Source organism: Plectropomus leopardus, chromosome 11 (assembly GCF_026936395.1).
Source record: "Plectropomus leopardus strain MGB_pleo_1.0 chromosome 11, ASM2693639v1, whole genome shotgun sequence".
Classification (NCBI taxonomy): Eukaryota; Metazoa; Chordata; class Actinopteri; order Perciformes; family Serranidae; genus Plectropomus; species Plectropomus leopardus.
The window spans coordinates 36,090,762-36,104,189 of NC_142186.1; the positions used below are offsets into that span (position 1 = coordinate 36,090,762).

General features: G+C 41.2%; 1 protein-coding gene across 1 annotated transcript in view; it reads right to left on the reverse strand.

Annotated features, from left to right (window-relative positions):
• Positions 1-3,380: 3,380 nt before the first annotated feature.
• cpne4a (copine IVa) overlaps positions 3,381-13,428 on the reverse strand; it is a 74,522-nt gene continuing 64,474 nt past the window's right edge. The window contains exons 12-16 of the mRNA XM_088084751.1: positions 12,653-12,707; positions 11,146-11,197; positions 7,971-8,104; positions 6,310-6,546; positions 3,381-4,164 (exon numbers count right to left, since the gene is read on the reverse strand). Coding sequence (XP_087940877.1) covers positions 4,033-4,164; positions 6,310-6,546; positions 7,971-8,104; positions 11,146-11,197; positions 12,653-12,707 — 610 coding nt within the window. The 3' untranslated portion in view covers positions 3,381-4,032. The remainder of the gene's footprint in view (positions 4,165-6,309; positions 6,547-7,970; positions 8,105-11,145; positions 11,198-12,652; positions 12,708-13,428) is intronic.

Below are 13,428 nucleotides of genomic sequence, written 5' to 3' on the forward strand. Positions count from 1 at the left end.
TCAATGCATGAGTTTTGACCTAAAAAATGAGATTGCAGACACAAGTGGCTGAATTAGTAACCATTTGGGTGAGGAGTTCAGGCATCCAGGAGAGCTTGAACTAGAGCCTTCTCAAGTTCCTTTGTGTTTGAAGGAGGTGCTTATGTCCCGTTAAGATTCTCGGGGCACTTCCACCTGGGAGGAAACCCCAGAGGTAGACCCAAAAACACAATGGAGGGATTACCTTTCTCATGTAGCCTGGGAACACTTTGGATCCTTCAAGGAGGACTTGAAGGACATGGTTGGGGAAAGAGACTACTTTGCATTGTCTGGTGCCAGCAGGTCTTGAATCTGAATAAGGTTGACTGGTCATTTGGTGCATTGGCAGTAATATGGATTATAAAAGCAAAGCTCTCAGTCTACATTCTCGACCTCAGCTGTGGTCAAGAGCTTCGGGTAAACGAGTTTCCTTCGGTGTTTGGGCTGACGGGTGAAGTGCTCAGATGTCCAGAAAGATCTGGGAGTAGCAGCTGCTCCTTCATGTTTAAAGGAGCCAGTTAAGGCCTTACCTGTTTTTTTGTTGGTTTGGCTTTGGCCTTGTCTAACTGGGAGGGAGACACTGGGGCAGACCCAGAATTTATTTCAGGATTACCTCTAGGATCCTCAAGGAAGAGCTTGTGGATGTAACGGAGGAGAATGTCTTGACTACCTTGCTTAGTATGCCATTGAATCCAGGACTCAGTTAAGTGGCTAAAAATGGATAGTAAACTTTAATCCTGATGTAAGACTGACAAACTATATAGTTTTAGGACTTTACATTGACAGTATAGAGGCAGGGTGAGGAGCTTTGTCATCCAGCTGTCCCCTTATCAGAACAAGTAAAGGTGGTTCAGGCATCTGATAAAGTTGCCTCCTGGTCACCTTTTTATGGAGGTTTTTCCCAGTATGTCCTACCAGACAGATACCCAAGAGTAGATGCAGTTTATTTGAGAGATTATTAATCCTATCTGGCCCTGAAACACCTCTGGATCCCCAACAAGAAGTTGGAGGACATGAAGAAAAGTATATCTCGTGGTGATAGGTCAAAGGCAACTGGACTTCCTTCAGATTCCTGAAAATGTTATGCCTGCCATCCAAAGGGCTGACTGGTAGGAAGTCTAATGCTGCCTGTCACCAGCGTGGTTGTTTCTGACCATTTGCAATGACAAGAAAGAAACAAAATGAGGGGCTTTGACATCCAGAAAGGGCTAAACTCCTGTGCCCTTACCAGAAGTTGGAGGACTTGGCTAGAGAAAAGGATATATTGGAGTGCCGAGTGAAAGACAACTGGACTTCCCTCGGAAGATGTTAAGCCTACCATCCAAAAGACTTATTGGTTGGAAGTCTAATGCTGCCTGACATCCATCCAGTTGCCTTTACTGAGCACTGCTGGTTAAACCATAACTTTGATGACCGAGAATTTTTACAGACACCTGGGAATAAGGACGTCCTGTCTACTTCGTTTAGCCTGCTGCTACAGCAATCCAGATAAGTGTTGGAAAATGGATGGATGAGGTTTGAATTGTGATCCTGACTTAATTTTAGAAAGCTTTCAGCTTAAATTTACTAAAATTCTTCAGTTTGCTCCAGTCCTAATAAAAGATGAGCTCATCAAAAAGACAAAAGGAAATGACGACTGAAAGGTGCAAACTATATGACTGCACCCTTAAAAGTTCTAAATTTCAGATGTGATTGTTTTAATGTCAACAATAAAAGGAAAACACGGTGTAAAAATAAAAAAAAAATCAAATTCTTCAAAGACAGAAAGAGAGAAGGACAAGTGTTGTGGCACAAAAAGACCAAAATCTATCACCAAAATCTAGAAATCTCTCCAAGGATACTCAGGTTGTGCTTTTAAATCTACTCACACATTTTCATTTACATGTGAACATGCTTGAGAGTAGAACAGCCCCATCATCGGGTACATTGTAAACGTTATTATTACTCATATTACTCACTACCAGGAAACAGAAAGCACAAGGACTAAGGAGTCCTGCATGGAGATTTGCATGCAAAACAACAGTTCATGCATCTGCCTCGCCTTTAGAAAAAAACAGAGGATGCAGACGTCTGTGAAGGCAGCTCGCTTGTTCATCTGGCAGAGATTCAAAATGCTTTACAACGTACGAACCTTACGAAATTTAGCAAAATATCAATAAACTCTTATAAAACCAAACCAGAGGGTGAAGGAGAGGGGTTCATACATTCCGTCATCGACCGTTTCCCCGCCCGTCATGCTGTCTGCAAGGAAACAGTGATTGGATTGGTCAGTGTTGTGTGTTTGTGTGCTTTTCACGTCCTTTAAAAACACTCCTGAATCTTACGATCAGTTCAGCCTCTGTGGGCCCCGCATGCACATTGGATGCTAAAGGTGCGACAGTTAGCATTTTCATACATGGAACATAAGTTGGACCACAAGATGAGATGAAATTCTTCCTCACCTAGCTGATAAATTTTGTGCTACTCATTGATTTATAACCCTCCCTGCTTCCTATGATGTGTCAACATAATGTGGGATGGAAGCTAGTAAAAGTTACCCATGTTTACAGCTTGCAAGCCTTCATGTCACTGGCATCCACAAACTAGGCAGTGTTGGAAACTTTGTGACTACTTGCAGGTCTAATTGTGGAGCTACTGTGGCTAGTGAGCTAAGTACTTCCAATGCTAGCTAGTTAGCAATTTGCTAACACTAACCAGCCAAAATATGCTCAATAGGCTAGCTGACTTGATACCAGTGAGCTAACTTCTGGTTGTCAAACTAGCTGGCTTAGTTGCTAATTGGACTATAAGTTATCACAGTTTATTGAAGAGATTGTACCATAAATGTTGGCAGTTTATACTGTGGCAGAGGGCAATTATATAAAATCACAGGATGCAACAAAGCTAATATGATAGCTTCCTTCGTTTGTGACTCTCTTCCGTCAAAAACGGTCGGTGTACACCACAAAAGTGAACGTCAGTTTACTACGCAACTTTCTGAAAGCTCTGCATAGATTTACTGTGCTTCCCAACACAAATTTCACTGAAGCACTGAAAGTGCTTGTTGCTGAAATGTTGCTGTCATGAATGCTTATGGTACCCAGCTGTTTTTGTAAACACCATCACAAAAGAAAAGAGAAACATAAGCTATGATTCTTGAAAGCATATCACTAGTGATGCTACATAGCAAGCACATTTGCTTACAAAACAGGCTACTAATAACTGTAAACCCCGGTTTGGGATGCTATAATCAGAGGTTGGATCATGACTCCTCCCGTTACTCCTTCATGATATCAGCTCTAAGGTATGGTTTCATGACCTCCGTGTACCGTTCTCAGGTCTGAAAAGTGCAATTTGTTGGTTCCATATGAATGATTAATATGGTCATTTATTAATGACTCTTGTGCTTCTATTGTCCAGGTACGATGTGCATCACATCCTCTTGACTATGGTTTTCTTTGTAAGCCATGGCTGCCTCAAGACCATTGCAAGTTGACAAACTGCATTGGATCATCAGGATACATGGTGTTCTTTGTTTCTCCTGATGCTACTTTTATTACATCTTTGAAATCTTTAAAGTGGCGGATCTGAGCTTCTTTGACTGCTTCGTCTCCCTTTTATGGTTTATCCATTGTATGCATGTAAAGATATCTGTACCTGTCCCCCTTGGGAGCATCCCAACTACTGAAGCACTTCTGTGTCTAACAGCTTCACTCCTCTTGTCTACTCTTCTTAAAAGATGATGACAGGTAATGAAAAACCTTCTACATGTTTTGTTCCATAAAGAAATCCAGCAAAACTTCCTGCTAGTCCAACCGGTAAAATCTCACCCAGTGTACAATAGAGGCTGACAGGCTTCTTGATGATCTTGTGTAGGCCTATTACAGTGATCACATTAAAATGAGCCACTGTTTTATGGTAAAACGCTGCATGTAGCACCTTTAACATCCGCATCAACAAAGAACAAAAGACAGTAAACATTTTTCTCAGTCCAGGAGAGGTTGTGCTGTCCAGGAGCACCTGTAGTGGTGGCACTCAGGGGCCGAACGGCCTGGAAGACTGGTACTCGCTGGGCACTTTGGGCTTGATGCCCTTGCTGTTGTAGTAGTCAACCACCTGGTTGGGCACCTCTGCTAAGACGCTCTTAGCCAAAGCAGCTGGAGACGCCTGAGGAGAAGACACAAGGAAAACATCTATCATACTCTTAATGCTGTCAGACATATTTACAAGCATGCACATGAACATACTCGTTTCTTATAAAATGAATATGTTGTGTAAATGATGAATATCCCAGGTTTCTGTGTAAAGGATCATAATGGTAGTTTCACATTTTACAGCTAATTTACCAGGAATCACTTTTTTTTCACAATCCTGCTGAACGTTTTCCATCATCCATCAGGTTTAAGACTGACTGCCTTCCCTCCAGACTGTCATTTGTTTCAGTTCATTACTGTACGCCGTGAAAATTTAAACTTTCTGCAGATCCATCACAGTCATATAATAATATAATTGTATGCAGAAATTGTTTTCTAATATTCTCTGTTTATGGATGGACAGACTTTTGAAATTTGTTAATTGGCATCTGTCAGCTCCTGGTCACCTCCATAAAGATTACTAACTGATGATGAAGGTGAAGGCATATATAGAACAGTTTTGTAAATTCATAACATGACATCACTTTTATAATGCAGTCTATAAATGCTCGAAAAAACAACACTTACGATATTACAAATGTCTGAGACGATATAGTGTCAAATCACTGTATTCATATATGACTGAGCCCTAACAACTCTATGTACAACATACATAATATGCTGCAGATTAGGCACATTTTAATCTGTACTGTTTAGGGTGAAATACCTTCAGACATCCTTGTCTAAAAACCTGAATTCTACTTTTGTGAGGAATCACAGACCGCAGCTGTAGCTGTCGGAAGTCAGAGCTGCTCGTCTCTGCCTCGTTCTGCTCCTATCAAATGAAAATTGCTTCCTTTTGAGCCAAAGAGAGAAACTCTCATTCATCACACAGATTAAATCCAGGAGGGAAAATACATCCAGTGTCTGTAGAATGAGTCCAAACTATGAAGATAAATCCCCACTGTACTGTAGAGTCTGTAACCTTCAGACTCGTTAAAGACCGAAAATTCATTTGAGAGAAATAAAATATTTCCCACTTAAGATCGGTTGGCGGATTGCCACCTTGTCTCCCTTCCTAACCGATGAAACACTCATTTCTCCAATAACTTCACACCCTCGGCTCGTCCTCCCCCACTTCCAATATGCTCGGAAAAACATACTTTCCACTCGTCTCTTCCTGGCTTATTGCTTTCATCCACAGTTACAATACTTTAGGGTCACACAAAGTTATATATACTCACTTTATAATTTTCTATCAAGTAGAGAGCTTTGAAATTAACACACCATCTGGTGCCCATATTTAGGTTTTATCTCCTGGAAAACAGAGGCTGTGAATGGCTAAATGTGTTGTTATAATAACTCCTTTTACACAGCAAACAACACATAATTTACAACTATTAATAACAGACTAAAACAAAAACATTTAGTTTTGGAGGCTGGGAGGAAATCCAGAGTTTAGGGGATTGTTAGCGATTGCTTTAAAAAAAATCAGGAGATTATTATTTTGGCGCTGTTGTTTTTATCGTACTCTACAGGTCACAAAGTCAATTGTTGTTCATTTTTTTGAAAGATAATTTGATGTTCAGATTGTTTCCAGCTATTTCTAATTGAAGGTAATCACTTCCTATTGCTATTGTTTAACAGTAAAAAACATCTCTCAAATAAGCTCTACATGATCACTTAGGAAATGCATTACATTTGTCACTGAAGTTACAGTCCACTTACTTACAATTTCATTATCAGTATGGCTGACCTGAATACTTTAAAGTGTCAATCACTGCCATGGTAATCAGCATCTAAATCGTTTTTCAGATACTTTGTTTATTGTTCTGTCTGTTCCCCAGTAAACTGGTGGAAGAATTTGAAAGGGGGTGGCCAGTGTTACTCAGGAATGAGGCCAAATGAGGCTTCAAAGCCCCCTGAATGGTATTACAAAATAAAAGTCACAGCAACGCAAGTTATGTATTATAATATTGTGTTTCTTAATAATGAGCCCAAAATAACCCTTATAAATAGGAGACAATAGAGGACCTAAAATCATGCCTTGAGGAACTCCTCAGTAGAAAGGAGCTTGAAAAGACACAGATAGCGAGAGAAACTCACTCCTCTTAAGCTGAATGTACATGTAAATTTTTTATTTTATTTTATTTTTTGGGAGTCCATCAAATAGACTCACATGTTTGAAGTTCCGAAAGGGGACGAACTGGACGATGTCCCGGAGGACAGGCTCTCCTTTAGGCGATCGCAGGATCCCGTCATCGCCGTCCAACATCTGCATGTCACTGAAGTCTGCATTCCCAATCCCAACGATGATGACAGACATCGGGAGGTGAGAGGCTTGGACGATGGCCTCCCTCGTGTCAGCCATGTCTGTGATGACGCCGTCTGTCAGAATCAGCAGGATGAAGTATTGCTGCGAGACAGAGAGTATAAAAATCATTAATAAAAAAAAGATTTACCTCTTCAGACTATACTAGGAAATCTGACTCAGCCTGGTTCTCAGGTTGTCTTGGTTAATATTTCTTTTATCTGCACTTCATCTTAAAAGACAATTACCTCAAAAAACAATACTGTAATGTAAACAAAAGCTCATAAATGTCCTAAAATCAAAAGAGACAACACAGGCAAGGAAAACTCTAAAAAATAAATTAATGTTGTTATGTAGTAGGTTAATGGTTAATTCTTTGATGCACCTGCTGTAATTTAGACTTGAGCTAACAGTCTGCTTTTGATGCAGCAAATCAACTTCATGCCTGTCCTCAAAATGCCAAAGAAGAACCAAACTTGACCGTAAACTATCCCTGCAAAAGACCAAAGATAAACAAGTTTCATAAGTATATTTGTGTTTTCTTTTCTTCAAACTTACATCAAGTATATTTGACATTTCTGATTTCTGCAATACTTTTGTCTGAAGCGGCGTACAATTAATCTTTGATTTGCTAAAGTTTGAGACTGGCAGTTTGACACCACTTTCTCAAACTAGGTGAAGAGAGATAATAAATAACTTCCACCAGAGTCGTTTTTGTGGACTTGTTATGTGAAATAACGTCACTTTTTTACTCTCTGTCTCCCAGAGCCCCTGATCTTTATGGATCCTGATGTTCAGTCAAAAAACAAACTCAAAGAAAGTTAGTTGAGTTTGTGTTTTACTCTACTACCTCCTATACCGCCCCTCAATTTATTCTGTGATCAAACAAGGACCCTGACCTTCGTGTATGTGTTGGATTTAATACTCCGAATAGCTGAATAGCTTCAACGGATCTACCCAAAGTTAGCATAATGGCTGACTTTTCTTAGTGTTACTGTTTGTATTTGTATGACTCTGAGGCTGGATAGGTGGAAATTTGAAGTGGAGTTGCCAGTTTCCAGGTTATCCCACATACTCATTTATATGTTAGTAACAACATCTGCCACCACGTATGTTCCAGAGGTGGACCGTTCACTAGACGGGCTGTGTATGTACCATTCGGTTATGCATTGCATCACACTCTCATGACACAGAGCATACTCTGGGCACAGATGGAGCAGCAGAACAGCAGGTGCAGTGAAAGTAAGACTTACACTGCTGTACACTCTGCAGTGTCTAAAAGTTTGCTTGCAGTCCTCTACAGCAAGCTGCCTCTCCATTCATTAATCTGACCAGCTCTGAGCGAATCAACAGATCAATTATCCACCCTGCGACTCAAATTCTACGAACTGCTGTTGAAGAAAAAAAGAGCTCATGGTGAGTTCTGATGTCAAACTTTGCCGCCTCATGTCATGAAACAGGCTGTGATCAGGTAAAGGGTGAATGAATAACAACAACAACAAACCGTCCCAGCCTGACAGTTTCCTCACCATGGCCTCTTTGGTGTGGACCTCCTGCGAGGCGGAGTTGGCGACTTTCTGGATGATGGGGGCGATGTTGGTGGGGCCGTAGAGCTGCAGCTTGGGGAGGCAGGCCTGGTAGGCCTCCACCACGCCCTGGATACCTGACAGAAAATACAGTTAGTTAGTTAACTTAGTTACAAAATGCATAGTTCTCATCCTGACTCGTCACATGGTGCCGCTCTGTCAGTGACCTTTCACGGCTACGTATGATGCTTTAGGTATCCGTCTGCGTCAGCTGTTTACGCTCTGGGAGGCCGTTACTGTGATTCATCAAATGCACATGGTTGGATTAAGAAGCACAGTCCTTATGTTTACACAACTGCACGTCACAATGGTTGGGATTAGGCAACACAGATAGTTAGGTTTAAGCAAAAAAAGCACATGGTGAGGTTTAGGAAAAAAAACTCACACACATCCACACCAGATACAAAGTCCGCACTCCCATACGAAAGTTGATTGTTCAGGGGACCCATTCACCTTCCCGCCTGCCTGCTCCTTATATTACGTGGTTAACAGCAGTGTTATTCCCTGACGCTGTCTTCCAGCATTTCATGCACACGCAACCAGTTCGTCCGGCTGCATTTTTAAGTGATGCCCCCTGTATGCATTGTATGTGGTCGCGCCCAGCGCCATCTGAAGCCATTCCTCAGTGAATGATAACAAGGCCACCAGCTGTTTGTTTTTCAGTTGGACACAAAAGGTGCTTTTGGCGCCACGCTTACACCACAAGGACTGACAAGGCAGCGCTTTTTGACAAGTGCAGAGTGAGAACGGGCTGGAAAATAAAAATCTGTGTCATAAACTGAATAACTTCTCTCAGAAAATGTATTTGTATCATGATGTATCTAATACATCCCTGAAGAACGTCTGAGGATTCACGTTTTTGAACATTCAATTCTTGATTAAGCACACCCAGTGAGAGAGAGCCCTCTCCAGACTCTGGAGGACCGCTCAAGTTCACTCAATGTCTCTCTGGATGTGTTTAGAGGGTTCCCAGCATGCTTGGCGGCAGCAGTGATGTGATTTGGTGTCTGAAGGTCATTGATAACACCATCTCCTTCACACACACAGTCTGAGTCTTAATTAAGAGTGTCGGTGTTTGAGTGTCTCTCTGAGCTGATCAATGACCTTTAAAGCCGAGAGGACCAGAGACCTTCAGCTAAACACAGACTGTCTCTCTCTCTTTTTGACCCAGTTAACAGAGACCAGGAGAGAGTGACGTGGATCAGGAGGAAGCTGTGCTCCTGAATCCACCTTTCAACAACTATAAGTCTGCCTGACTTCCATGTTTAAAGCTCATTACAATCATGTCGTCACCTGGGTTAAAGATAACATAACGTAAACCTTGGAGACTGATCTCCAATCTTCAGGTTTTACTGCAGCATAGGGCTGGGCGATAAAACAAGAACGATATCAATCGCAAACTTTTCCTCAATTGAAATACATGTCGATAGAAAGCATTCCAGCCATGTTTTGACAGACAACACGAACAGCCAATGACGATGAGAATACCGCTGTGATGAACCAAATGCAGCGAAGGTCTTTGACTCTAGATAAGCTGATGGTCTGACAGCCAAGTCTTATGTGCTTGTTTCATTATCGCCGATCAAACAGCTGATGGTCTGACTACCAGCCGCTGCGTCGAAGATCCGCGCTGTCAACAGCCATGTCAGAGATCAGGACGCATCGCTCCGTGTCTCATCCAGCCACTCGCGCTGAGCTCTCATTATTATTACCAGGGGCAGATGTAATGTTTTGGGGGCCCGGGGCCACAAGCACAAGAGCTTATTTTCAGCCTTTCTCTAACTGTGAATGTCGGCAGGATGTTGGCAGCTATAGGAGAAGTAGGCCGACTCAAAAGTTTTTAATTCCTGAGTAAAATGATTAACAGCACAGAAGTTTGACAGAAGCTGAAGTCAGAGTCCTGCAGTCAGGAGAGGTTGGACTATTATCAGCACAATGTGCTTCAATTTACCTGAAGTTTGTTTAAGATGGAGCTTTTCATTTTTATATAATGCTGAAAGTTTAATAAATAATAATAAATCACTTGTTTATTACACTCCAACACACCATGGTCACATGACACTGTGTCAGTGAACTATGATATTTATATATTTCTGTGCTTCCCTTATTGGCATACAGCAGCAGCGCCGCTTTTGGATTTAAATTCAATTCAAGCAATTCAAGCAATGAATTCGCCATAACATTACATCAGTTCAATGTTGTTTTTATTGTTGTGACCTTTTTTGCACAATTTTGGTGTGAAATTATTTGATTTGATGTTATCTGTATTGTATTGATAAATTGTGCATTCTCCCGTAGAACTGAAGCATTTACGAAACAAAATTCAACATCTAAAGCTGTGTAGAAATATGTGTCTGAAGACTTTCTCATGTCAGCGGACGCACTAAATATCATCTGACGATGCAAAACAAAACCGAAGAACTTCAGCACTGCTGATGGAAAAAAAAAATTGCCAGCACATTCTGATTTAAAAGTCATCAAATATCGCTGCTTTTGCAGAGATTTTAGGGATACCCTGAGGTTAATATGTAGGCGTTTAAATCCACTGACAAAATGTAATAACTTGGGATGAGAAAGCGTTAGAGTAGTTAGTTAGCTTCTCAGTTGTTCTGCAAACAATTTTTATTTTCAATTAATCTGCTGATTTTTTTTAATCAATTAATTGTTTAGAAAAACAGTAAAAAAGCTAAATTTCCCACCCTGCTAAGAAAAAAGTAAAGAAAGTTGAAGGACAAACAGCTCAGAGATCAACTTTTAAATAAAAGTACAGTATTTAAAGGACGGGGGACCAACGAGACAGTTCAGAGACACAGGAGCTCATTAAATCACCGACCAGACTACAGACACGCAGTCTTCATGGAGATTTACATAAATGAATCTGCCTCAGACCGTCACCCTGCAGACTGAAGGTCCTCCTCAGCGTGCTCGTACACCTGTGCTGGAGTCACCTGGAGACGCCGTCGCCTCCTCGGTCACCGATGGAGCTCCTTCGATCTGCAGCTAACTAATTCTCAGATCAAAGAGTTTCCTTCACGCTCGGACTTCTGAGGCTCACTATCAAATATTTGACTGGTTTTATTTTATTTTTTCAAAGAGAGCAGAGAATGAAAGCACCTACCTGCACACTCTGGGTTCTCCTCGTTAAAATTCACCGCAAAATCATGGGCGACCTGGGGGGGGGGGGTACAGGAAGTTTGTTTGATCTCTTCATCAGCAAAAGAAAGAGCTTCAACAATGAAATCATCCCTCTCTCTTCACCATCATCCCTCTTCATTTTTCTTTCATTTTCTTCTTCTTGACATCTAATCGCAGCAGCTGACTGACTCTTTCCTCCCTCTGTCTTATTAAAACAACCAATCAGACTCGCAGGACAGGTGACGCCCCCCCCACTCTCACTTTGTCTCCCACAGGTGAAGCCAGAGGGGTTCATGACACTGGGGCAGCTGCTGTACAGGAAGCTTCAATCACAGCAGTAACTGATGCTGCATTCATAATATAAAAAAATATATATATATATACACATAATAAAAAATAAATAAATAAAAATAAATAAACAGCTTTCACGTTTATCATGGAAACTAAAGTCATAAAGACAGGTGAAAGTATTTAAAGTATAACTCTTCCATGTTTCTCTTATCGTCAGTAAAACAAATGAAAAAGATCCATCACGCATGGATTTAGTGTCTGGCTGCCAAATTCTGCGAGCAATCAAACATTTTAACAGCGATGTGTTTTCTAGCAAAGTAACATTAATATTAATATTAACATTCAAACCTAATATTAAAAATATAATCTCTGTAATTCAGGATGGAAATGATCTTCAGTGACATTCTGTTTTATTAGAAATCATCCCACTTCAGTGCTGGAGAAACAAGGTTACTCAGTAACAAACTATCGATCATATAATGTTTGTGAGATTAGCTGGTCACTGTATTTATTAAACAAACAGGAGGAAAAAATCTGCCGCTCTTTTATATATGTTATACTTTATTGTATTATATTTTCTATATTTTAACTTCTTATGGCTTGGACTCAGTTTTTCATGCTTTATATTTTCATACATTTTTAGTAGCACTGTAAAGAAAGAATTTCATTGGCCAAAACTACTTTATTGTAATTGTTGTGCATGATAAGGACTTAAAACTTTAGTTTTTAAAATATCTGTTGGAGACTATTTTCAGCGGCAGATTTAATTACATTAAACATATGCAGATTTATATCGATTTCATTTGAGTTCTATATCCTTTTTTCCCTTTTCTATGTGTATTTATTTCTGTCCTGCAAAAGCTAAACCTCCCCAATAAAGGATTATCTTAACTTATTGAGATACAACCAAAGGACACCAGTTTTATCGGACCAAGAAAGTTGCATAATCTTACTCTGACCTCCTTTACCTCGAGTCTCAGCTGGACATTAAAACTCAATATTTCTGCTGGAAATAATCAGCAATTTTTATCATATGATGTGAATGCAGCATCAGACAAGCACCCGCCGGGCGCAGCATGGAGGCCGAGCGGTAATTACCGACGTCTCTGACCAGCTCCCCCTCCCCCTCCCCCAGGCCTCCTCCCCCCTGCAGACAAAGAGCATGCTGGGAGAGACGGAGAGCTGACCAGGTGAATTACCTTGTAGTCAGGAGGGATCTGAGCTCCGAAGCCGAACGCAGGAAACATTTTGTCACTGTGAGGAGAAAAAAAAAAGACATGGAAAGGTCTGAGTGTAAAAATGGAAGCGAGGCTGGAAAAGGGTTTGTGATTGGATGCCAGCAGGAGTTAACGAGCTCATTCAGACCGCCGCTACTTCAACACAAAGCAGAGAAATGAACTCTGATTACTTCCTGCTCAGATGATACGCCTAAAATGTCCTGGTGTAAGTCTTAATGTGAGTGTTTGTTAGAGATCTGTCACCTTTCCTGGGGAAAGTACCACAAAAACCATTTGTTTTTTACTGGGACGTTACGGTGTCTCCAGTAGACTCGGGCAGTGTCACGGTGTTAAATTATACCAGAATGTTTAGAAATCCCAAAGTTATGTGTTTTAATACCATCATAAATACAAGTGCTTCTCTTTCTGTTGAATTCATTGTATGTAGTGCACAGCACGCACCACCAGAGCTCAGACTCTGGTCTCTACTGGTAGAGCAGGCACCAGCGACACAGTGGTGGAGGGTGTAGTTACAGGACTGTAAACAGCCGGCGGCCGGCAGGCAGAGAGAGAGCGTGGGGAATAACCAACCCAGGCTCCGTCTGAAGTCGTCCACATCAACCGATGACGTTTTAGGTTTCCCTACCGTCCAGCTTTGACGTTCTAAGTTCAGAGTGAGAACGGGTTGCATGACCATGTTATATTAAGGAGCGGGTCACACAAACGACTGACTTTGGTGCAGGAATGTGGAGTTTGCA